The sequence below is a fragment of the Tenrec ecaudatus genome, chromosome 9 (genome assembly GCF_050624435.1).
Source record: "Tenrec ecaudatus isolate mTenEca1 chromosome 9, mTenEca1.hap1, whole genome shotgun sequence".
In the NCBI taxonomy this organism is placed as follows: Eukaryota; Metazoa; Chordata; class Mammalia; order Afrosoricida; family Tenrecidae; genus Tenrec; species Tenrec ecaudatus.
Genome location: NC_134538.1, coordinates 55,753,412 through 55,778,471, shown reverse-complemented (window position 1 = coordinate 55,778,471; position 25,060 = coordinate 55,753,412). Strand labels below are relative to the sequence as shown.

The window sequence follows — 25,060 nt, the reverse complement described above, 5'->3', positions numbered from 1 at the left end:
CAGTGCTTACACGTGTGTCTTCTTTATGGACTCAAGAGTAGAGATTGTTACAGTTTTGTTTCACTTAGTCCAAATATATACTGTGGAAATTTTATTTAATAAACTGTTTGCAAAGAATGAATAAATAAAGAATAATAGGAAGTTAGGCAAGAGAAAAAATGATGAAGTACTTTTTGCATCAGTCATAGAAAATGAGATGAGATTGAAAAAACATTTAGCAGGAAAACAGCATCATTCATTTCCTTAGTCAATCCAATATTTACTAAACAGAGAGCTTCTGCACTCAAAAGACTTGCTGTCCTTTGCAGGGAAGCAAAAGACAAATGTAGATAGTCCTGCAAGTGCTGATAAAGGACATAAAAATTAAATCAAGGTTACCCACCCTCAAGAAGAGGCCACTGAAGATTAGGGTGCTACAGCAAAGTGTAGTGAAGAAACCAGATGGTGCCCGACTATCAGAAAGTCTTGCCTCTGGGATCTTAAAAGCAAACAAGCAGTCATCTTAAGTGAAGCATCAACTAAGTCCACGTGGAAGAGCAACACTAACTTGTGTGATCCAAGAGTTGTAAATAAAATCCCAAACCAAAGGAGGGAATGATAGAGATAAATTGTGAATACCTGATTTGCAGAAGGAAATGAATGACAGTGGGAACCCAAAATCCATTTCAGGGCCCCTACCTGGATTAAGTTCCTGATGAATGCCCTCTGCCCATAGTTGAAGATATGAATACCTTGCTATTGAAGAGAGAATACTGTAAGTCAATCATGGCAGATGTACTCACAGTAGGCTAAAATGCGATAGCTGATCATTTGATATCCCTTTTGACCCATTTCCAATATGTCATAGTTTTTAATGCTTCCGACATTTTCTCTATTGGGGTGTTTTCACTGGTTTATTTTTGTTATGTTCTTAAAAACAAAAAAAATGTTTTCCAGTATATTAAGACCAGGATGGGTGAAGCTATAGAAACAGTACTGGACTAGGATTTTATTGGGGGCACAGGGTAGGGAGGGTGTGGAGGGAAATGAGGAACTAATAACAAATACAAGAGAAAGAAAGTGTTCTAGAATTGAGTGTAGAAATTATTATACAATCTTTTTTTAATATGATGGAACTATGGAAGTGTATGATACATGAACCATATAGTCAAGAAAACTATATTAAATAAATAAACAAATAAGTATAAGAAAAATGTAAAAGACTTACAAGGAGTGAGGGCAAGCAATAGTGATTCAGATAAGTTATTCATGAATTCCTATCTAATTGACTGGCTTTTGAGCAGAGACCTGAAAGAAGTGAGGCAGCACATCGAGAAGACAATATGCGCAAAAGCAACTAGGCAAAGAGAGCCCCAAGGGCCAAGTCCCTAAAACAAAGACGTGTTTAGGAACTAGCAAAAAAAAAATAATCAATATGACTTGCACAATGTGATGATGAACAAGATAAGCAGGAGATGACTTGTTGTGTAATAGGCACGGAGGTTCTATCTGCGAGGTCTGCAGTTCAAACCCACCAGTCTTTCCATGGGAGAAAAATGAGGCTGTCTGCTCCCATAAAGATTTACAGTCTCAGAAACCTTATATAGGGTTTCTATGAGTAAGAATCCACTCAAAGGCAGTGGGTTTTTTGAGGGGTTTGTGTCTCTAAGGGATATTTAAGGTTTATGGACAAAACAAAGATATTGTGAGAGACAATGGAGATATTAATTATAAATTAAATATTAGGGCAACAGACATAAAGAAGCTATACTAGGAACACAAGGAATATACCATTACTACACTGATTTTGGATTTTACTCTGTGTGAGAAAGAAAGTAGCTAAATGGTGATGGGCAAAGACATAACATGACCTGGGGCTTGTGTGGTCAAAGGATCATGGGCCACCAAGGTGAGAATGATTTGGTGCAGGTATGAACAATTGTAGGATGATGGCGGGACATTTAGGGGAGACCAGTAAGTAGGTTTAGGGGAAGAGTAGCCTTATGAAAGTAAGTGCAATGAACTTGGGGAATTGAAGGTCAAAGGCAACTTAAGTTCATAACATCTCTGTGTAATGTAGTGATGAAGATGTGCATTTACTGAGTCATGAGAGAAGTACAGAGGAAGAAGACTGAGTAAAGAAATACTACATATCAAATAATAATTTCTAGTGCTTAACATGGTTCCCAATAATATAACATAAACCAGCAGTTCTCAACCTGTGGGTCGCGACCCTTTGGGGGGGTTGAATGACCTTTCCACAGGGGTCACCCAATTCATAACAGTAGCAAATTACAGTAATGAAGTAGCAACGAAAATAATTGTATGGTGGGGGTGAGGGTCACCATAACATGAGGAACTGTATTAAAGGATCGTAGCTTTAGGAAGGTTGAAAACCACTGACATAAACATAGAAATAATAAATAAATAAAGCATTTCAACTTGGGGGCTCATTCCTCCTTCTCCAAACTTTTGAAATAGCAAAGTGAAAGTCTAGCACAGGAAGGACTTACTTGTATAGATGATAGGAAAAGAAGATCACAAAGTTGCCACTAGGGCCTCAAGGGTTAATGAGTAGCCATCAAAGACACAACCATTGACCTTTCACTGTGTGAGGAAAATTAGAGTGAAGACCATCAATGACTCATAGAAACAATTAGCCCAATGGACTAATGAACCACGGAATATCACTCTATTACCTGGAACCTCTACTCTCCAGAGCTTAGAAGAACTTGATGGAGCCTGGTTACAACTTACCATTCTGATTGCGATGGCAGACGGTCTGGACAAAGTGAGTAATGACAAATAAAATTCAAAAATATAAAACAGATCAAACTTATTGACCTGATAGAGACTGGCAGAACGCTCATACCTGTATCATTTAAAAACCTTTCAAATCTGGAACTAAAACCAGCCCCAGGGGTTGCCTTTCATTCATACAACACATAGGACAATAAAGTGAAAAATAACACCCGTGAAGAATGTACTTTTCAGAACAATGAGTTAAAAGAACTAGATTTTAAAAACAGAGTGACCTTACAAGAAGTATTAAGGGAGATTCTTTGAACAGGGAACTAACACTAGACAATAACCTGAGGTTAACATATATGAAGTCACTTTTGGGAAGTCAAACCTGATATAGATATATCCATAGTAAAACAAACCTAGAAGAATGAACATAATTACTAAGAAATATCAATATGTAGGGAACACAATCACAAAATAAATAGAGGAAATAGTATAATCATAGACCGTAAAAGTAGATTTCAAATAGATGTCAAGAGAGAACACACTTCTGATCTCAACGCGTGCTTCCCAGCTATGGCAGTCATAAACTACCTGTACGGGGACACGATCAGACACATAGTCCAAGGGAACAGAACTGAGAACTCAGAAGTAAATCCATGGACCTAAAAACAATTGATATTAAGTCAAAAAAAAGCAATTGATATTTGGCAAGCAACTTAAAGGTATTAAGTGGAGAATATATGGTCTCTTTAACACACAGTACTCGCAAAACTAGATACCTCTTTGCAGAAAAATGAAAAGTGACCTATATGTCACACCATATACAAAAATAAACTGAAGATGGGTCAGGTATCCAATTTAAAAGCCTATAATTATAAAGATCATCGATGAAACCATGAACGTTGAAGTTAGGGATCCACATATATAGCTTAAGTATAGTACCAAACATCATGAAAAACACACAAAGAGCAGAGGACAAATTAGATAACTGAGAAATGCTGTCAGAAATTCAAAGCCACAGGCCAGGTGAGGAAGACAGAGAGGGTTCTCCACTCCTATAAGGAGTGCAGCCTCAGAAACCACCAGAAGCGATTCTAATCTGTCCTACAGGTCACTATGAGCAGGAATTGACTGACGGCAAGGAGTTGCTTTTTTTGTTTGTTTTTGTTTTAAGTGCATCAAAGACTTCATCAAAGGAATAAAAGGAGAGACCACAGACTGGAAAAAATTTTTGACAATAGGATATTGGAGAAAGACCTAATCTCTAAGGTGTATAGGGAAAAAACCAACACCACCACATCAACAAGAAAAATAAAATAATCCAATTTAAAAATGGGCAGAGTTCATGAACACACAGTTGTCAATAGACAACATTTAGGCATCCATGAAATTCTGGCACTCATTAGCCATTTGAGAAATGCAATTTAAAACAACAATGAGATATGACCTCACCCCAACATAAATAGCAAAGCTGAAAAAGACAAAAGAAGAAATTATGGTGAGGGAGTGGGAAGACTCATAATTTGTTGTCGTTGTTAGGTGCCATGGAGTTGACGCCAACCTATATCAACCCCATGCACCACAGAACAAAACACTGCACCGTCCCCAGTTAGTCTCACAACGGTTCCTGTGCCCGAGGCCATTGACTCGGCAACTTTGTCAATCCGTCTTGTCGAGGGCCTTCCTCTTTCCCCCTGCTCCACTTTACCAAACATGATGTCCTTACGTCCAAAGTATATAAGAGGAAGTCTTGCCACCCTTGTCTCTAAGGCTCACTGTGGCCTTACTTCTCCCAATATAGACTGGTTTGTCCTGTTAGCAGTCCATGGTATTTTCAATATTCTTCTCCAGCACCACAGTCCAAATCTATCCATTCTTCTACGGTCTTCCTTATTCAATGTTCAACTTTCACATGCATGGGATATAAAAGAGGTTATCATGTCTTGGGTGAGGTGCATATTAGTCCTTAAAGTAATATCCTTGCTCCTCAATACTCTGAAGATGTCTTGTGCAGCAGATTTACCTAATACAACGTATCTTTTGATCTCTTGACTGCTGTTCCCATCATCGATTGTGGGCCCAAGCAAGATAGAAAACTTGAAAACATCAACCTTTTCTCCATGTATTATTTTAGGATTTTGGTCTTCTTTACATTGAATTGTAATCTATACTGAAGGCTGCAATCCTTTATTGTCATCAGCAATTGTTTCTAGTTTTCCTTACACCCACCAAGCAAGGTTGCATCATCTGGACATCACCGCTTGTTGATAAACCTTCCTCCGATCCTGATGCTGTGTTCTTCCCGATATAAGTCAGCTTCTCGTTCATTAGCTCAGTTTACAGATTGAAGTAGCGTGGTGAGACAATACAACCCTGATGCACACCTTTCCAGATATTAAGCCATGTTCAGACTGAACAAGTGCATCTTGATCCATGTACAAACTCTGCATGAGCATAATCAAGTGTTCGGGAATTCCTATTCCTCTCGAGGCTATCCATAGTTTATTTTGGTGCACACAAATTTCTTGGCACAGTCCATAAAGCACAAGTAAATATCTTTATAGTATTCTCTGCTTCAGCCAAGATCCATTTGGCAACAGCAATGATATCCCTTATTCCATGTTCTCTTCTGACTCTGGCACTAACCTGTGTCAGCTCCCTGTAAATGCACTGTTGCAACCACAGTGGGGTGATCGTCAGCAAAATTTTACTTGTATGTGATATCTTTGAATATTTCATTATAATGTTCAACTTTGTCTTCTCCGGCTACCATTTGAAATTTCCTATTCAGCTTTTGACTTTAACATTTCTTTGATTTGCTTTATTTACTGTCCTATTATGAGCAAGTTTCAAATTCTCCTCTGGCTTCCCTATTCACCTTTTTTTTTTTTCTATCCTGTGCTTTTCATTACTGTTTCCTTTCTTCATGAAAAATATTCTTAATCTCCTGTACGGTCATGAGAACTTCTGTCATTATTGCTTAATGCACCATATCTGGTTCTTCAGATGTTCTTGAGATGCAGATGGGATAGACTCAAGGTCATATTTCACCCTCAGAGACTAGTCTTAATTTTCGTCAGCTTCATCCTGAACTTACATATGAGCAATTGATGGTCTGTTCCACAGTCTGCACCAGCCTGGTTCTAGCTGCTGTGACAGTTTCTCCATTGTCTCTTCCTGCGGATTTCTGAATGGAGTTTTTGGTAGAATGCTTCAATTTCTCCACTAGCTTTTGTGGTTTGTGCCAAAATTTGAATAATAATTGTATTGATTGGCTATCCTTAAAGGCAGATAGACATAATCCTATCACAGATAGCATTGCACTTCATGATTGCTCTTGCAATATCTTTTTGACCATTTCACTTGATGGTATCATTCAAAGCATAGGAAGTCATATTACCTTCTAATTAAAAATGGCCAGTATTAGTCAATTTCACCTCACTAATATCTAAGATATTGATCTTTGTGTTCTATTTCATGTTTTACCACTTACAATTTGACTGGATTCATACATCGCTCATTTCAAGTTCTAATCTTTAACAGTTTTTTTTACAGCTGTTTCTACTTATCTTCAGTTATCCCTTATCAACAAAGATCCTGAAGGGCCCTCCCACAGTTATTACCTGACTCGGTCACCCTTCTCCACTCTGATAAATCAACTCCTCCTCAGTGACACTGTGAGTGCCCTCTGACCAGAGGGACCCACCCTCCAGCACTGTCTCTGACAATGTTCTGCTTCAATTCATTAGGCAGAAGTATCTGACAGTGTTCTGAAGCTGTGCATAAGGCAAACCCTTCCTCTGAAGAGGGGAGCTGAGCCCTTTGTCATTGTCCTGCATCTAGAAGCTCCATGAAACCCTGTTCACTCTGGGTGACACTGCTGGCGTCTGCAATACCACCAACACAGCTTCCAGCATCACAGCAACAAACAAGCCACCACAGTATGACAAAGTGGCAGACAATTACCGGATGGCACTTATAGTTAGGTTTAAATACACTGTCATAATATTAGTGCTTTATTTTCACACATTTTAAAGCTGTTTCAGTTAAAACAATATTTAAAGGTGAAGTAAAAATACACATGGATTATGGTTCCAGTGGATTCCCTCTGATCATTGATCAGGGATATACATAGCACTAATGAATATATAATTAGTTAGAAATGCAATACCTTATTATTTGATCTCGCTTTTCACCCATTTTAAAGTTAATCTACTTTTTAATATTTCTGCTTTCTTTTCAATTGAGGGATTCTCTATTTTACTGTGTTATTGTTGTTAGTAATTTTTTTCTTTCCTTTCCTTTTTAAAAAAATATTTCTCTGTATATGAAATCCATGATTGGTAAAGCTATACAAACAGTAACTAGATGAATGGTTTCTTGGGATATGGCAGGGGAGTTTCAGGGAAAATAGGGACTCATAATATTGGGTACAAAACAGAAGAAAATATTCTAAAATTCATTGTAGTTATGATTGTACAATTCTTTTTAATATGATTGAACTATTTAATTTTATGATATGTGAATTATATGGTCATAAAACTTTTTAAAAAAGAAAATAACAACAAAAATATATACAACTGAAGCGAGAAATAGACAACACAACAATAATAGTAGGGGAGTTTAATACATCCTTCTCAAGGAAAGATCATGAAGAAAAATACTCAACCAAGACATAGAAGAAATAAGTAATATGTAATAAGTAATAAGCCAACTTGACCTAATAGATGTACATAGAAAACTCCAGCCAATAAGGATACATTCTTTACCAGTGCACCTGGAGTATTCTCTAGAAAAGACCATATGTTAAGACACAAAGCAAGCCTTAATGAAATTTAAAATACTGGCATTTATAATCCATTTTCCCAAGTCACAATGCTATGAAATTATGAGGCAACAATAGGAATAACAAGAACAAAATATTAAATGCATAAAATATTGATTAATAGAGTGGTGAGAACTATTAGGTAATTGATAGAAAAAGGAATGAAGTAAAATGGCGGGAAAAAATTTAATTCCTTGAAAGAAGTGAAAACAAAAAGCCAAGTGCCAAAGCCTTTGGGATGCAGTAAAAGTAGTCCTCAGAGGATAACTTATTTCAATGAATATGTACAGAAAAAATAAAAAGGACAGAAATTACCATCTAATCCAATATCATCAATAACTAGAACAAGAGAGGCAAAATAAACATTAAATCATCAGAAGAAACTAAATCATAAAGATTGGAGCAAAAATAAATAAATTCAAAAACAGAAAAATAATAGAAAAAATCAATAAGAAGAATTTTGTTCTTTGAAATAACAAAACTGGCAAGCCATTGGTAAAGGAAAAGAAAAAGAGAAAATATAATTATATTAACATTATGTATATACTATAAAAAGCTCCATGAAATTATAATATATACATAATGTTAAGATAATTGCATATATAAAGGAAATAAAAGCAGTAGCATTAAACAAATATAGATTAAAATTTAAATATAATAAGATATTACTATGAAAGATTGTATGCCAACAATTTCCAAAACCTAGATAAAATGGACATATTTCTATAAACATATTACCTACTCAAATTACCACAGACTGACGTGGAACAACTCAACAGGTCCATAACAAAAGATAAAAAAACAGATCAGGTCATTAAAATTATTCCCACAGGAAAACATCTAAGATCTAATTGTTTCATAGGAGAATTCTACCTCGTACTCAGAGAAAGGTTGACACCAATTCTACAAACAAATTATGTCTAGAACAAAAAAAGGACAGCAAACTCCGGAACTCACTTTATGAAATGTACATAATTCTGATACCAAAACTAGGCAAAAACATAGCCAAGATATAAAACTATAGACTAATAGCCCTCATGAATATAGGTACAAAAGTCTTCAATAAAATACTGACCAATAGAATCTTACAACATATCAAAAAAGTAATATACTATGGTTCAATGGGATTCATACAAGGTATACAATGATAATTTAACATTAGAAAAATGACCAATGTATTCAGGCACATAGACCAGAAATAAGAACTATATGATCATGTCAACCAATATGGAACAGAAACTTGATAAAATCAACACCCATTCCTGAATTTAAAAAAACAAACAAACAAACAGAAAAGGGAAATTTCTCAAGAGGACAAAGGCCACCTATGCATAGCCCAGGGCCATTTTCTGGCTCCATGGCGAGTGGCAGAGCATTGTCCTTTGGAATGGGTACCTGTTGGGGTGTTTGATTAGGCATTTAGGCTGCAGAATGCATGGTTGATGGTCTGAAATGTAAGTCACACTTCAGTTTTCTTTTGTTAATGTCAGCACCTCTTGTTTTGAGGTGGCCTCTTTGACCTTAGCCTCTTCCATTGCTATGGTATCTACAATAGTATCACAAGATATACATTATAAATGGCAACTCAATGCTCAGAAATGCCTCAAAATAAAAACAAAAACAAACTCACTGCCATCTGAGTTTCAGGGATTGCAACTATTTGACGGGAGTCAAAAGTCCCATCTTTCGAGGCTCCTCTGATCCAGCAGTTTGTAGCTCACTACAACATCAGGGGTCCACATAAATGCCTACTTGCGTGATAAACCTTAAACTCCTCACATGACTAATTAGTCCATACCAACATTTTTTTCTAGCTTAATTTCCCAACCTTTTCATTATTAGGACACTCATATGAGCCCTGTGTTCCAAACATCAACTTCTACTAAACATTTATGCAACACTCTCCTTCTCTGATGAGACAGTTAAGGATTATTGTTCCAACCTGGCCAATAAACACATCAAATTAATTGAAAGATGGAGAGAAAAATGGCTCGGTGAGCCTCCCCTTTCTGGTTCTCTTGCTCTGTGATGGTTGGACCAGTGTGTGGCTGCCTAGAACAGTTCCCTGTTTCAGCTTGCCAAGGCTCACTTCCTGCCAAGACATCCATGAGAAGAAACCACATGCCCCGAGCAGCCCTGAGTGCTGGAGCAGCCCCGTGGAGACCCCTGACAGCACTGAGATGCTTACACGCCACTGGATTCAAAGACTTTCTACGTACGCACTGGCCTGTGGTCCTCCTGCATTCGGCATCGTGTGTGTTTGGTGCTTGAGGAGGACTTTGTAGATCGGTGTTGGACACATGGGCAAAGTCAGACTTATGGGCTTGGACTGGATGGTTTTGGGATGCTTTCTGAATGTACACATACCCTTTACATAAAACTCTCTATTATACATATATGAATTTCTGTGGATTTGTTTCTGTACTCTACCCAGACTACCACATCTGTTCATTCTCTTCTACATTTCAAGGACAAACCAAATCAAATAAAATCAGAATTCTCATCTGGCATTTCCAGTGTTGTGGATGTTTCACAACTTTATAGTTAAGAATCATTTGCTAATTTTTTTTCTCATAAATGTAAGGTCAGTGATTATTTTAAACATATTTCCCCCTAAATTCTTCACTTATTTACACAAGGAGGCAAGAATCAGTGGTGAAGAGAAACTAATGATACTAACTTATTGACTTGCTGATGTAACTCTTTCTTGGTCCACTGTGGCGCCTTTATGGAAGCAAAGAGCAGCAGATGTTCCAGGACCGTGAGATTGTCAAACAGGACATTATGCTGAGGACACACCCCCAACTCCATTCTGACTGCGCTCAAGTCTGTCTGGAGATTCTTGCCATTGATAATGATAGTCCCAGAGGTAGGAGGATGGAGTCCTGTCAGCATGGATCTATCAGAGGAAACAAAGGATAGTATTCAAGATCTAAAAATAAAGTGGATGGTTGAGGACATTAAGCAGCTCTAGCTACAGACTTTAGTTTCTCTTCGTCTCAAAATTCTGTATTATAAAATGTAAAAGCATGGAGACCTACAAGTGTAGTTATGGTTTCATAATTCATCTGGATTTACATATGCAAAAACAAATGAACACCAGAAAAGAAATATAGAGCTAAAACCTCTGAGGTCACAGGTAAACAAATACATTAAAAGAAAGAAAATGCGTACGATGTTACCCAGATCAAAAAGGACATACATAATGGTGGTCTTTCCTGCACCATTGGTACCCAGCAGAGCAGTGATTTGGTCCCTGTGGAAGGTGAGGGTGAGGTCTCTGATGGCCACTTTGTTCAGTTCATATTCTTTGGTCACAGACACCATAGTGACTCCTGGGCGTCCTTCTCCAGGGTTTCTTTCTGTGTGCGGGAGAGATGAGCCTGTGGGAGAAAGAAATGAATTTATTATAAGATTTCAAAAGTTCCAAAGTAATTTTCTTCTCATTTTTTAAAGTAATTTTCAAATTTAGTGATACATCCATGTTCTATCTTTTTTGAAAACATTGAGCAATTAAAACATATTTGTGACAGAGCAATTTGAAATTGTGTTTACAGTAATGATGTCCCTAAAGTGAACCAGAGACACATATATAAACTACAGATATGAGTGAATTGGGGCTTGCACTTGATTCTAGCCCAATTCTAAGAACAGTGAGTTCTTATGACATGACCCTAGTTGATACTCATCTTCACAAAGAAATCATTAAATATCTGGGTGCTACAGAAAACTGTGGTGAAGAATCCAGGTGGTACCCAGTTATAAGAAAGAAGAGCTGCATCTTAAAACAATCAGTTATCTAAGTGAGGTGTCAACTAAGTCCACATGTGTGATCCAAGGATTATAAATAATAAAAATATGAAGGAAGAAATGGCATTGACAGTGGTTCCCAACCTTCCTCATGGCGTGACCCTTTAATACAGTTCCTCATGTTTTGGTGACCCCAACCATAAAATTATTTTCATTGCTACTTCATCACTGTAATTTTGATACTGTTATGAATCAGGTGACCCCGTGAAAGGGTTGTTTGACCACCAAAGGGGTCGTTACCTACAGGTTGAGAACCTCTGGTCTAAGAGCTTAAACTGTTAACACTCAGTTTACAGAAAGCTATGGAAGAACGTGGAAGCCAAAAATCCAGTTGCAGTGTCCCCACATGAATTAAGCCTCTGGTGAGTCCCTCTCGACATAGTTCAGGGAACAGAAAGTACTGTCAAGTCCATTACGGCAGATACAGCTGGGTTAAAGTGTTCAGTTATCATTCAATTGCCCTTTGGACCCACTTTAAGTTGTTAATAATTTCTTTCTATTCAATTGAGGTTGTTTTCTGTTTTGTTTTGTCATAGTTGGAGTTTATGTTGTGTGTGCTTCCTGTTTATATTTTCTATGATTTTATGTATATGAAACCCATGATCAATATAGTCATAGAGACAATAACTGAATTAACAATTTCCTCAGGGCTTAGCAAGGGAGATAGGGTGGAAATGAGGAGCTATCAAGGATTATAAGAAGAAAATGTTCTGAAATTTATTGTGGTGATGACACAGCGCTTCTTAACATGACTGAATGATTAAATTTTATAATATGTGAATTATGTGCCAATAAATTTTACCAAAATATCAAAATATACATATTTGTTTATCAAAATCAAAAAGGAAATTATATCATCTCAGAAATTAAGTGAAATCCCTGATCATGAAGTTTTGAACCCTAGGATACATATTTTGAAATATATAAAATAAAATGAAAACACATATATGTGCATACATATATAAAGAACAAGTAGGCAGAATAGTTATAGACCAAAATATTCAGAAAGGACAGTTTCATTAAGAGTAGTGAGTTAATGTATGCTCACTGAGGTGTTACAAAATTTCAGATTCATATTTTACTTCTATAATTACTAATCTACACTATTGATTAGCAATATAAAATAATTGGGATACGAATTTCCTTATGTGCCACACATCAATCTACATGTGTGTGTGAGAGAGAGAGAGAGCCAAAGAGAACTGGAATTTTTTCAAAGCTATGTATTTAAATTTTTGTATAAAACAACCTTATCACATACAAAGTACTCTCCATTGCACTTAACATATTTGTCAAATCTGCAATTCCATTCTTGGAAACATTTTTCAAACCCATCTGTTTGGATGGCTGACATCATCTCCCTCATTTTTCCCTTCACCTATTCTATGCCATAGAATTGCTGTCCTTTCATGTCACTCTGCATTTGTGGGAAACAAAAATAAATCACAGGAAGTGAGGTCAGGTGAGTAAGGTGTGTGGGGCAAGAGAGACATGCTGTTTAATGCCAAAAACTGGCACACTGAGATGGCTGCGTGAACATGTGAATTGTCATGGTGGCAAAACAAGGCCCCACCAATCAGGGTGGTTTTTTTTGCCACACATTGGTACACTATCTTTTCAGAACCTCTAAATAGAAAGCTTTCCAGTCTGCACTGGCAGAAATGCACTCCAAATGTACGAGTTGACATTTTCAACCATTGGGGAAGGAGGTTTGTCATCAATCAACATTTCACCTCTTTTGAAATGAGAAAATCATTTGAACACTGGCTTGTACGCTTTCCCATTGTTTGTAAGCTTTTCCTGTCCTTGAAAGTTGTGTTCAACACAACAGTTTCTGTAGCATTTTTCCAGAGCAGGAAACAAAATCTCACAGCCACACGCTATTCTCTTAAATCGACCATCACAAAAAAATGAGGTTCCAGTGAAACTGCTTAAAGAAAAAATTCACTGAGACCAGAGAGAACTTTCCCAGGTGACGCCACTAGGTGCACTAAGTCAGAGGGAGTTGCTATATGCTTGCTTAGCAGGAAAAATGCATACCACAAAGCTCCACTTGTCCCAGAGTAATTCCCATGGTATGTGTGTGTGTGTACTTCAAAAAGTTCTTCTAAAAATCAAATTAAAGAATAGTAAGATTTTACACAACTCTTTGAAGCACGTAGATAGATAGGTATGAGTATGAACACACACATGCCAAGGGTTAGTAGAAATGAATAGCTACTGGGATTCTAGTTTATCCATGCATCGGTTTATTTCAAACAAACTGCTTACACATTTCTCTGTGAAGGTATGTGGCCTCTGGTTAAGATACTCGTCTTAGTCTCTTTAGGGAGACTTCAAAACAAGAAAAGAAAAGGAACATTTTGTGTCATGGGGGAAGAAAACTTGAAAGTAGGGCTAATATCAATTTTTTTTAAGAAAGTGAAAGTGGGCATCTTTCCAAATAATTTAAGCTTTGCAACAAGTTTGCATGAATGCTACCCGACATAAACCAACAGTTACTTTAGATGGAACAGACCTGCTAAGGAAGGATGGGAAGACCATCAGCCTCAATGAATGAACCAACTGTGGCCAAAGTCCAGGAGCGGGTGGAAGAATAGCATAGAGGAGCTGCTATGATAGCTCCTGAAGTCAGGATCTCACATCATTGATATTTTCAAATTTAAGCAAACATGATAGCCTTAACAAGCTTTTGGGTCAATGAATGCCAAAACTGTGTTACAAAAATCATATACGTCAAATAGCTGATCTTTCCTTCTGTCTTCTAAGCAAGATTAAAGCTAATGAAAATCATTTTATGGAACAAATCATGACTAAGATTTACCAATATGATCCAGAGAGCAAAATCCAATCTAAACAGTAACTGTACTGTTAGGCCAGTTAAATTCAAGGAAGGCAAAGAGGTCAGCTCTGAAGGTTACGGTGACTGACTTTTGAAACACCAAGGTGTAACCTTGATAGATTTTCTTTAACGTCAACAGAGCAACTATGGGGGCTTAGTATGAAAGTGTCTTGAGATGACTAAAAACTACATTGATAAGAATTTTTTTAAAAACCTAGGGCAACTAAACAGAGGGACCCCCACCCCCACCCCACCTGCCCACCATCACCTATTCATTCTCTGAAGGTAGCAAGATGAGTCCATGAGAATTTCCATGGGACACTTTTTTCTATCCACCTCACAATCCTGATCCTGTGCCTTCACACTTTTTTAACTCCCAAAATCAAAGAACATTTTTAAGAACACGATTTGAGTCCCATGAGACTGCCAAAAGTGTCATTTTGATGTAGTCTGTGGTTGGATGATGTCATTGCACTCCATAAATCAAATACAGCAGAGAGCCCTGGAGGAAGATGAGGGAGAGGAGAACACTGCCTGCAGACCTACCAGACAGATATGTTGAGAAACGGTAGCTACATATTGTGATAGTTTTCTTTAATGAATATTTCTATGACTCTCTCCTTGTATGTGTGTGAAGTATATATCCATAATTGCCTTTGAGTTAGGTGGCATGTTGCATTGAATGGAATGATAGCAGTCATATCCTTTTATTTCTGAATAGCAGTTACTTCACCTGCAAGTGGCATAATATTTAAAGAGCTCACATATGTGACAATTCTGAGAATATTTTAAATGCACTCTACATGGTGGCTTTTATTTTACAAGTGGACACTTTGGAAATAAAAGGTGTATTATACTTAATTATTATATGTACATAAATGCACAACATGTATAACTATGAACACTGTCGATAGTAAGAAGCATCAACAGGTCTGTGGGTACACAAGTAAACGTTAACAGAAGGGCCTGCTCCCCACACGGCCCGTTACTATTTCTAAGATCAAGTCAGACAGGTAGGGCACCTGTAGGAAATATACTTACATAGTGACAATGACTGGACTGGAAATAAGTGACAAAACCAAAATACAAAGCTGACCAAAAAGTAACCACATGTGCTCAATTCGTACAAACCTTTACTGGCAAAGTTCTCATTGATGAAGAATAGATTAGAAGAATTTTTATAACACTTCTTCTCCACCAAGCCACATATATTCTTCCAATATGATGCAGTAAAGGGAAAATACCAAGGTTTCCTTAAACCGAAAGTTCCTAAAAGATACAATTAAAATTAATTTATTTCTCCTTTTTATAAATAATTCTGTAATGTAGTGTCTTAATGAGTTAATAGGTACTGTAATTTCACTTGAGTCTTTTCAACACACATGCTGAGTATAAACCGGAGATATGAAGGAGAACAGAGTGACGCAGCACTTGCAGCCAGGATCTGGGTTCTCGCTGTCTTCCCTGCATGGAGTCAGTGGTCCATAAGTCCTGCAATTCCAGGGAGCTGCTGGCATCCTGCCACATTCCTGCCAACCTTGGAGCTATGTGATGCCTCACCCACCAACCAGTGAGCTCACAACTTCCCACTTTACCTTCCAGCTTCAACCGCTGGCAGCTGGGTGAGTCTGGATGGAGCTCTAGCTAGCATCGCACCCATGGACTTGAGTTGAACAGCACTGGGCTCCTTCCTTGATCCAACTATCTCTCTGGATATCAAGTTTTCTTGTACATAGATAAGTGTACTCCTTTTTGCGTCTTTAGAACATTTAGCCTAACACGGTGGTCAATATACAGTTTCAGTAATTGCTGACTATCGCCCTAAGTAAACATCTGACCATCCCGCCTTCAGGCTCCTTCTGTTCCACTGGTGCTCTTGAGATTGGCATGAGTTTCTAGAAACACGAACACGAACATGAATATGAGGTAACTGCACGGAGGAATTAATAAAAATCCTTAGAAAAACTGCACAAAGCCAATATTCCTATATGAAACTGTGGTAGTTATATAATCATTTGTCAATTTGAGGATTAAGAATGAAGGGGTGGAGTCTAGTCATAGTCGATGATGTCTCTGTGTGGGCATGGCTTTCTACTGAGGATTCTGAGACATATGGTTTTTCCTCCTTGGAGGCAGAAGACTTCTCTCTCTCTGCTCACTTTCTGCAAGACATCCCTGAGGAAAAGCCACATGGACCTACTCTGATGCAGCCCTGAGATTTGGAGAAGTCACATAGAGACCCCTACCAGCACTGAGATGCTTACAACATCACTGAATCAAGACTTTCTACCCACTGGCCTGTGATCATCCTGCATTCAGCATCATTGCAAGTGTTTCCTGAGCCTGAAGATGACTTCATAGATTGGTATCGGTCATATGGGCTAATATCAGTTATGGGTTTAGACTGGACTAAGCTGGGATGTTTGCTCAATATTCAGTTGCTCTTGTATCTAAACCTCTTTCTTATATCCATATGAGTGTCTGTGGATTTGTTTCTCTAGTCTACTCAGACTAGCACAGAAACTTATCAACATTCCATTTGAATGACTAAAGTCTGCATGAAAAATATATTTTAGCATGTTGCCCATCAAACAAAGGAGAGAGATGCAAGTCTCATGAAGTCTAATTAGAACTCAAGAAGATGATCATGTACTAGAAGTTCGTTTATGATCCTAGCACTATTTGCCGTCCCTTTATGGAGTGAGCATGGGGAGCACATACATATGCCATGTGTGTCACAGCCGGTATTTAATATGTTCTGTATTCCAACAACTCTTCATAACCTTCAGTCCCCCTAAGTCACATAATTCTATCCCTACCTGAAGCAGTACCATTGAGAGACGAGAGATAGAACAGCCGAGAGGGCTGGGGGAGGGAAGGGGGCTCACAAACATGTACAGGATGCACTGGGGATGGCAGGATATCTGGATGGAATGATTTCAACAGCCTAAGGGAACTTTAAATCTCAAGTGAGCAGGCACCTGATCCCTGGGTTCATTTTAAGCTAAAGTAAGCAAATCCATGACCCATTTGGGTGAACCGTTGCCTGATTGCTTCCTTGTCCATGCCCATGCAATGCCGCAGCATGGCCAGAGCCTGACCAGGTTCATGGTTGGGTCTGAGGAATGTTATTAGATCCCATTCATAAGCTGGATTGGTCCATTCATAACCTGGAGACCCAGGCCGACTCAGAACTCCACATCCAATAACAAGCCCAGGCAGAGTCCCCTCCAGGCTGTGCCAAGTGATTTTCATTCCTTTGTAAATAAACTTGGCTTTCTACTTGCTGTTCATGGCTTATGAGTCCACTCTGGTTCAAGAGACCAACAATACCTGTACACATCGAAGCAGTGCAGTCTTTCGATGTTCAACTTGAAATTATAAGTGAATGAGCTCCTGCCTGTGCTCTTGCTTTGCCGTCCCCTCTCCGTTTCCCTCCAGGACAGGTCAGACTGCTTTGCAGTCCAGTTTGAAATGGGCAGCAGAAACCCACCTCAGGCTTATGCTTGGACTCGAGCAGCTGGGCCTGTCCTGAAATGTTTCCCTTTCCTCTTTTTCTAAATCTCTGGTTGGACTCCAGAAAGGTCAGGGGCACAAATAGTCAGTGGCCCCAGGATCCCTGAATTGTTCCAGTTGATCTTTTGGAACTGAGTGAATGTTCTTGGATTTACCATGGAGGTTTGGGGGTCTCCCTTTGGCTCTCCCAACCCTTTGAGTCCTTCCTTTCCCCATGATATATGGGGAGTCCTCTATCAAAAGTCATCTCTCACTGACATGAAGCCAATACTGACTCACAGTGACCCCCAGCAGATTTCTGAAACAGTAACTGTTTACTGGGCTAGAAAGCCCAGTCTTTTGCCCTTGCGGCTGCTGGTAGTTTTGAACTGCTGACCATGAGGATTGTAGCCCATTACGTAACAACAACCTCATTGAGAAAAATATTCCATAGTCGTCCTCAGTTCCCACAAATTACCTCCAAAAAAGCCCTTCCATATTCACAGGGATAGGGGTGGTTGGTAGACACTCGCAGGGGAATAACAGAGATCCTAGAAGGCCATTCATCTTCCTTTTCAGGGAATGGCACGTTATATAAATTACATAGGCTTATTGCCCCCACTGTCTTTTTAAGTACTGTCCTTTGAAATGTTAAGTCAGGACCCCAACAATGCATCTCCTCCATGATGAGTGACACCCCTGGTTAGGTAGTTCAGATCTCGTTTGCAACACATGGGCTGGAAGAGATTCCAGAAGGCCACTGTATGCCTTTGACAGCCAATGGGGAATAGAAGTTCATGGATTACCCTTTGCTCCAAGTAACCACAGGGGCCACATGTTTCCCCCCTATAGGTTTTATTTCTTTGATCTGTTTTAATTAGATTCCTATTACGAGCTAAATGGCATCTGCAGAAATACTTTTTTGGATGGATGTCCATGGAGCTGCCAGCAGCTGGCCTCTCCTTTTACTGGACAACAGGGAGGAGCCCATGAAGCAGGGACAGTTTTTCAGGTGTCAGAGCTGAGAGGGTTTTGGTTTACCCCTTTGTTGTTATGGAATGATGAATTCAGTGTGAGGGCCAAGGTGCCTGGGCATCTGAGAGTTTCAAGTCTTATCTATTGAGATTAAATGGCCAGAATTTCTTGCTCACAATGCAGGTCACTGTGACCTATGTTTTTTTTTTAATTCTCCCCCTTCGCTCTTTCCTGAGATGGGTTCCCACAGGACAACACTCCACGGGGCTGCATATTGAAAATGCGGTCCCTCTTTGACCCCCAAAGCCTGAAGAAACGGCATTTGGTTTTCCTCTGCAAAAAGGTTTGATCCCAGTATAAACTATCTGAGGGAGAGCAATGGCCCCCGATGGAAGAATTAATTGTAACAACTTCCTACAGTTAGAATTATTTTTAAACAGGAGGGCAGGTGATCTGAGGGTCTCTATGTGCAAGTTTTGGGGGGTTTTTGTCCTCTAAGATAATCAGAAGTGATGGGAAAACTTGTTATTTTGACATGGTTTTCCTCACAACTTTAGCGGCCGAAAGAACCGAGACCATTTCCAAGCCTTTGGCACCTCCACTCTGCAACCAGAATTTCTGTAAACTTGTGGTGAGCCCTTCCTGCCCCCCAGAGCCAGGGACCCCTGCGTCTACTGGGGCTATGAAAGTCCCTAAAAACAAAGTTTGTTCTAAACACAAATGAGAGCTCAGTAGAGCTCTCCAATGCCCTCCTAACAAGCTGGGCCCAGAACTCATTACCAGGGTACACATTACTCATTTTCTTCTTCCTCTCCAATCTGAACAAATTAAGGTGGATCTGGGAAGTCCTCAGATGCCCCCGAAAAGAATCTAGATAAGTTCCAGGAAATAGCCCAGGCTTTTTGCCTTTCCTGGAGCGATGGAATGCTCCTGCTAGACCAGACCCTAGCCGGTTCAGAGAAATGCATACTGTTAGAAGCAGTTCAGCCTGTTGGAAACCTTTTCAACACAGAAGGTGACATGGCTACCAAGGAAAATGCATGATTCCCCACTTGAAATCAGTCTGTCTCCTTCGTAGACCAGGAGTTTGATCCTGAAAAACCTGGAGATTAGAATAGGAGACCCTTCCAAACCTGTATCCAATAAGGCTTCAAAGATCCAGGAGAAAACTCCTCAAATATTCTCCACCACTAATCAGAAGACAGAGGAAAATTCGACAGCGTTTCTGGAACAACTAAGGGAGGCTATGAGGAAGCAGACCCCCATTTCCCCAGACTCCCTGGAGGGTCAGGTAATATTATAGCAACAAATTATGACCTAGTCAGCCCTGGACAGAAGGAGGAAATTGCAGAAGCTGGTTCTTGGCCCCAATTTGCAACTGATAATCTTTTTTAATTTGCTAACTTGAGATTTTATAACCAATACAACAAGGAGAGGAGAGGCCAAAAAAAGGCAGAACCCTTTGCCAGGGCATTTCCACAGGATAAGCTGGGCACTGCCAGGTCCAGTTCCCAAGGATCAACCCTGGAGCTTGCTACTTTTGTGAGCAACAGGGTCAATTTCAGAGAGACTGTCCCACAAGGGCCAAGAGGCTACCTAGGCTCTACCCCCAAGGTTTTGGCAGTAGGGGTCAGGAGGAAGGCTTGGCAGGGGCTGCCTGGGGAGCTTCAATTTACCCCACCATGCCATATAACCCAGCAGGAATAATGAAGGAACCCAGAGCAGACCTCCTTGATAAGGCCTGTCCAAAATAATTGAGAAATTAAAAGATCAAAATATTGTGGTGCCCTATACCAGGCCTTGAGTTTGGTCCAGGATCCAAGACTGGTGAATGGTAGTGAATGGCGGTGATGCCATTCAGTAGTGTCCCCACAGGAACGGACTAGGTTCACAGTAATAGACCTAATGGATGCATTCTTCAGCATCCCCTTGCATCTGGCCTCTCATTTTATATTTGCTATTTAAGATTTCGCTGACCCATCAGGCCAGCTCACATAGACTGCATATCTCAAGGGTTTCGAAACAGCCCCCATATCTTCAGTCAGATCTTTACTCAAGACTTATGTAGATGGCATCCTTCTCCGTGCATCTTCTGAGAGTGCCTGCTTTGAGGCTTACATGGTTCTGTTAAATCTGTTAGCTGACACTGGATACAAAATTTCATGGGACAGGGCTCTGCTGGACAAACAGCAATTACGATACATAGTATTAGTAATATTAGCGGGCTCTCGAGCCCTCCGAGAAGAGAGACCTGGACCCAGAGTTACCTGTCCTCTACCCCAAAGCTAAAATCAGGCTTGCTTACTGTGCTCATTAACCCAAATTGGGGATATCTCCAACCCATAAACCATGACCAATAGGGAAATTTCTTCACAAGTTTCAACCAGTATTATTTTGTCTGTATATCATCGGCGCTTTTGGTAAACAAAGACTTGAAGATCTTTAAACTTGTTCTCCCATCTCCCAGTAGTGGTCTATCTCTTCTTTCTGGGATCATTATTATTCCTCATATAATTAGTAGTCCCCATGAAAAGTATCCTTTTACATAATGAGGAAAATTTCTAAATAAGAATCCAAAATAGGAAAAAAATCTTTCTTCTCAATGGCAACTTTTTTTTGGTAATACCAGATCCTCCCCTTGGAAACACCTCTGGAGGGATTACCTTTGAGATTGTCTGCTATTCTACAAGCACGTGGGAAACAACGACGACGAAAACATCATTTTCACCAAGTTTCCTCAACCAGCTAAAGCATAATTTAGCACTTCAGCCAACCTGGTGTATTGTTTAGGGAGACCATCGAGAGAGAGAAATTTACCTCCCAATACAGAATCTCTAAAAACTCCAAGTTTCCCACCATAGTCAGGGCACCTCAATGGACACTACATGTTAGGCTTTTAAAAGGGGGTCCCTTTATACTCGGTACAATAATTCCATCTTTGTCAATCCACTGGTAGACCCTCTACTCACCACCACCTCTGCAACCTAAGGAGTAGAGGGGTCAGGAACAATGTTTAAATCTGGTAGAGGAGGATATACCACAGGAGGAAGTGGCCGCCTTGTTCCATCTTGATAGGTCCTGGGAAAGCCATCTGATTGATGAGTCACCACATACTGGAAATGGGAGACTGGAGGTCATGAGTCTGACCCCCACCCCCCAGGACCTTGCCAAGTGAGGACATAGTTGTGCCCTAGCATACAAGGAACAACTACCAGATAGATAGATAGATAGATAGATAGATAGATAGATAGATAGATAGATAGATAGATAGATAGATAGATAGATGATAGATAGATAGACAGATAGATGATAGATAGGATAGATAGATATAGATAAACAAACAAACAAACAGCCCTGAGCTCAATGGCCCCTGCCAGCTCCGAGCAGTCTCCCTACTTTTACCTTTCTGGAGTATAGACCAGCTGTGGGGGCAGTTCCTATTGTATCCTGACTTTACTTCCCCCTAAACCTGCTCTGCTGCCTCTCTCTACCACCTTGTTCAGTCTCTGCTGTGCTACCGTACCACTGGTCTTTTGGAGAAGCCGGCAGCACTGAACTTGGCCGGGTAGAGGGATCACTGCACCTGAACATGAGGACTTCTTGGGAGGCCTGACTAAGGTGTAAAGATGAGATAGATTGGATTGGTGATTCTTGACCCTATTGAATCCTGTCTCTCTGGTCCAGGGGAACTTGTTCACTGGGTTGTGTTCTGCCTGACATCAAGGTAGCCTGGGACCACCCATTTGCTTCTTCCCACGAAATCTAGGAGGCATGTACGTAGTTAAGGAAGCAGGGCTCTTCTGTCTCCTCAACAAACTGTTTAGCTTTTTGGACACTGCAGGGGCATCTGCAGGAGGAGGCTCTTGAGGATTACAACAAAACATTGCTAACGGAACGACAAGAGCTTTAGTAAAGATTAGCATAATTGTTATTTTACTCCAAGACCAATTAGACTCCCAGGCTATGTTGCACTACAGAACTGGAGAGCTCTAGACTTATGATCAGCTTCAGAAGGAAGAACCTGTCCTTAAAGAGCCATGTTGTTTTATTTGTAAACAATCAGGACCAGTGGGAAAGGTTATCAATGACATTCAAGAATCAGGAACAAACTTTAAAGATGGAGATTCATACGGATTCCCTACCTGGCTGTGGTCATTATGCCTACCCCTGTTTTTGTCCTTAATAACCTTTATGGTTTGGGGCCCAGCCTTACTTAGATTCTTTACCAGTTTTGTTTTCTTCCAGAATTAAAGCTATTACATTACAAATGCTATTGAGCCAATGTCACTGTCCTTAAGAATACTAATATCTGGAGCCTATTTCAGCCTCCATCACCCGTGGGCTCCTGAAGGGATGATTCCTTTTAGAAGAGCAGAAGTTACCTAGACCAAATTCCCCTCATCACCTCTTGACCCAGGGCTTTGAAGGAGTCCCAATAAATGCAGAAGCCTTGTCCTGCTTGACTTGGTTTATGTGGAGTCTGGGACCTCGCCCATATCCTATACAAACCTCCAGATAGACTCCCCAGGGGGTATACCTGACTGCTGTTGATGCCTCCTGATGGCCCCCTTCAACCAGACGGAGCCAGATCAGACTGGTTGTCACCCCAATTCCCTAAAAGCAATTGGGGCTTCTACTGGAAAGAGTGGGTTAAGAGAGAGGATGTAGAAAAATATATAAGCAAACAGAGTTGTGGGGAGGGAGAGGGGCTCACAAGCACACACACAGGAAACACTGGGAATGGCAGAATATCTTCTGGAGGGGTGGGAAACTTTAAATCATAAGTCTGCAGGCACCAGACCTCTGGGTTAATGTTAAACTCCAAAGTCGGCAACTCCATGACCCTTTTGCTGCCCCATTGCCTGCTTACTTTCTTGTCCATGCCCATGCAAGACCCCAGCATGGACAGAACATGAACACAATGAGTGGGTCTAAATATTATGACCAGCCTCTGGATTGGTCCATTCATAATCTGGAGACCCAATCTGGCCAAGAAGGCCAACCACAGTTTAAAAAAAATACCAAACGAGTTAGAGTTCCTTCAGCAGCTGCTCACTGAGTCCTGACCGGTGTGTCAAATGCTTTTCTTTCCTTTGGAAATGAACTTTTCATTCTGCTTGCTTTGTGTGCTCTGTGAGCCCATTCTCTGATTAGAGAGTCCAGCAATAACTGGGCACATCAAAGGCGCATCACTGCTTCCTTACCAACGGGAAAGGTTTCTCCAAGGTCACAGAGATGGTGAGCTCCAGTGGCCACACAATTAACCACTGACTCCATTCACGGTTTGGATGAAGGCCTTGCCATCTATTTCCAAAATTTGCCAATGGAAACCTTGGATCACAACTGTCTGATCTGCAACTGAGTACGCCGATGGCAACAGAACTGGGCAGAGCTCCAATCGATTGTGCAGGGGGGTTGCCATCAGTTGAGGGTCAGCTCTAACCAACAGCCATGACCCTGTCATGTTCCGTATTCATCAAACACACTTGCAACAGTTAAATGTTGGCTCTCGCCCTTTCAAAGAGGTGGCAATCCATGGAGCTAGACTCCACTGCTTTCAACTCCTAGTCTGCATCAGCCCAGTAGAGTAGAAACCTCACGTGCTTCCCAGCAACTCAGTTATTTAACGACCAAATGGGAAGAACAGTGAGCGCCTGGTGCATACACATGCACGCAGCGTTTGTGAAAATAAAAGATGATAAACTGCAAATACTTGTTGCTGTCTTTTCTCTCCCTCCTAATCTTTAGGTGGTGGGTCCCCTGCCGAGGGGCCCCACCGCAGTGACCATCCTCAGTCCCTGCCATAGACTAGAGGAGCCACCTTGAGAAAGAAAGTGAGAAATGAGATTCAAAATGCCTTAGAAGTGTTTATCAATTCAGAATTAATCATTACAATTCTAGGAATCTTGTCTGTAGAAATAAAATGACAACAGAATGGGGGCCTAAATTTGGGCACAAACATATTCATTCTAGTGTTATTTGTAAAGAGGAAATGGCAGAAATAACTTAAATTTAAAAGGAAAGGGTAGAAATAATTATTAATTTCATTTAGTGGATTATATTAGCAGTATTTTAATAGCATTTACAAAGACATAGATGGTACTTATGTGAAGAAAAAGTTTTATCGGAGTAAAATGTTATCAGGAGGGACTAGTCATCTTACTTGGTAAGAACGGCAGGCTTGATAAAGTGAGGGGCAGCCAAAAAGAGCAAGCCTTTCACTATGATGAACTGCCCACTGACTGCCACCCTGAACTCAAGCAGGGTACGAGTTGGGGGGACAGCACAGGACGCGGCAGGGTTGGGTTGTATGTGGGGCTGCGATGAACAGGAACCAAACTGAGGTCAGCCAACAGCAATAGCATGTACAGAAAGTATCTTTTAAA

At 40.1% G+C, this 25,060-nt stretch overlaps 1 protein-coding gene across 1 annotated transcript in view; it reads right to left on the bottom strand.

Moving 5' to 3' along the window:
* ABCA13 (ATP binding cassette subfamily A member 13) overlaps positions 1-25,060 on the bottom strand; it is a 458,452-nt gene that overhangs the window by 234,151 nt on the left and 199,241 nt on the right. The window contains exons 31-33 of the mRNA XM_075557314.1: positions 15,336-15,473; positions 10,755-10,935; positions 10,233-10,451 (exon numbers count right to left, since the gene is read on the bottom strand). Coding sequence (XP_075413429.1) covers positions 10,233-10,451; positions 10,755-10,935; positions 15,336-15,473 — 538 coding nt within the window. The remainder of the gene's footprint in view (positions 1-10,232; positions 10,452-10,754; positions 10,936-15,335; positions 15,474-25,060) is intronic.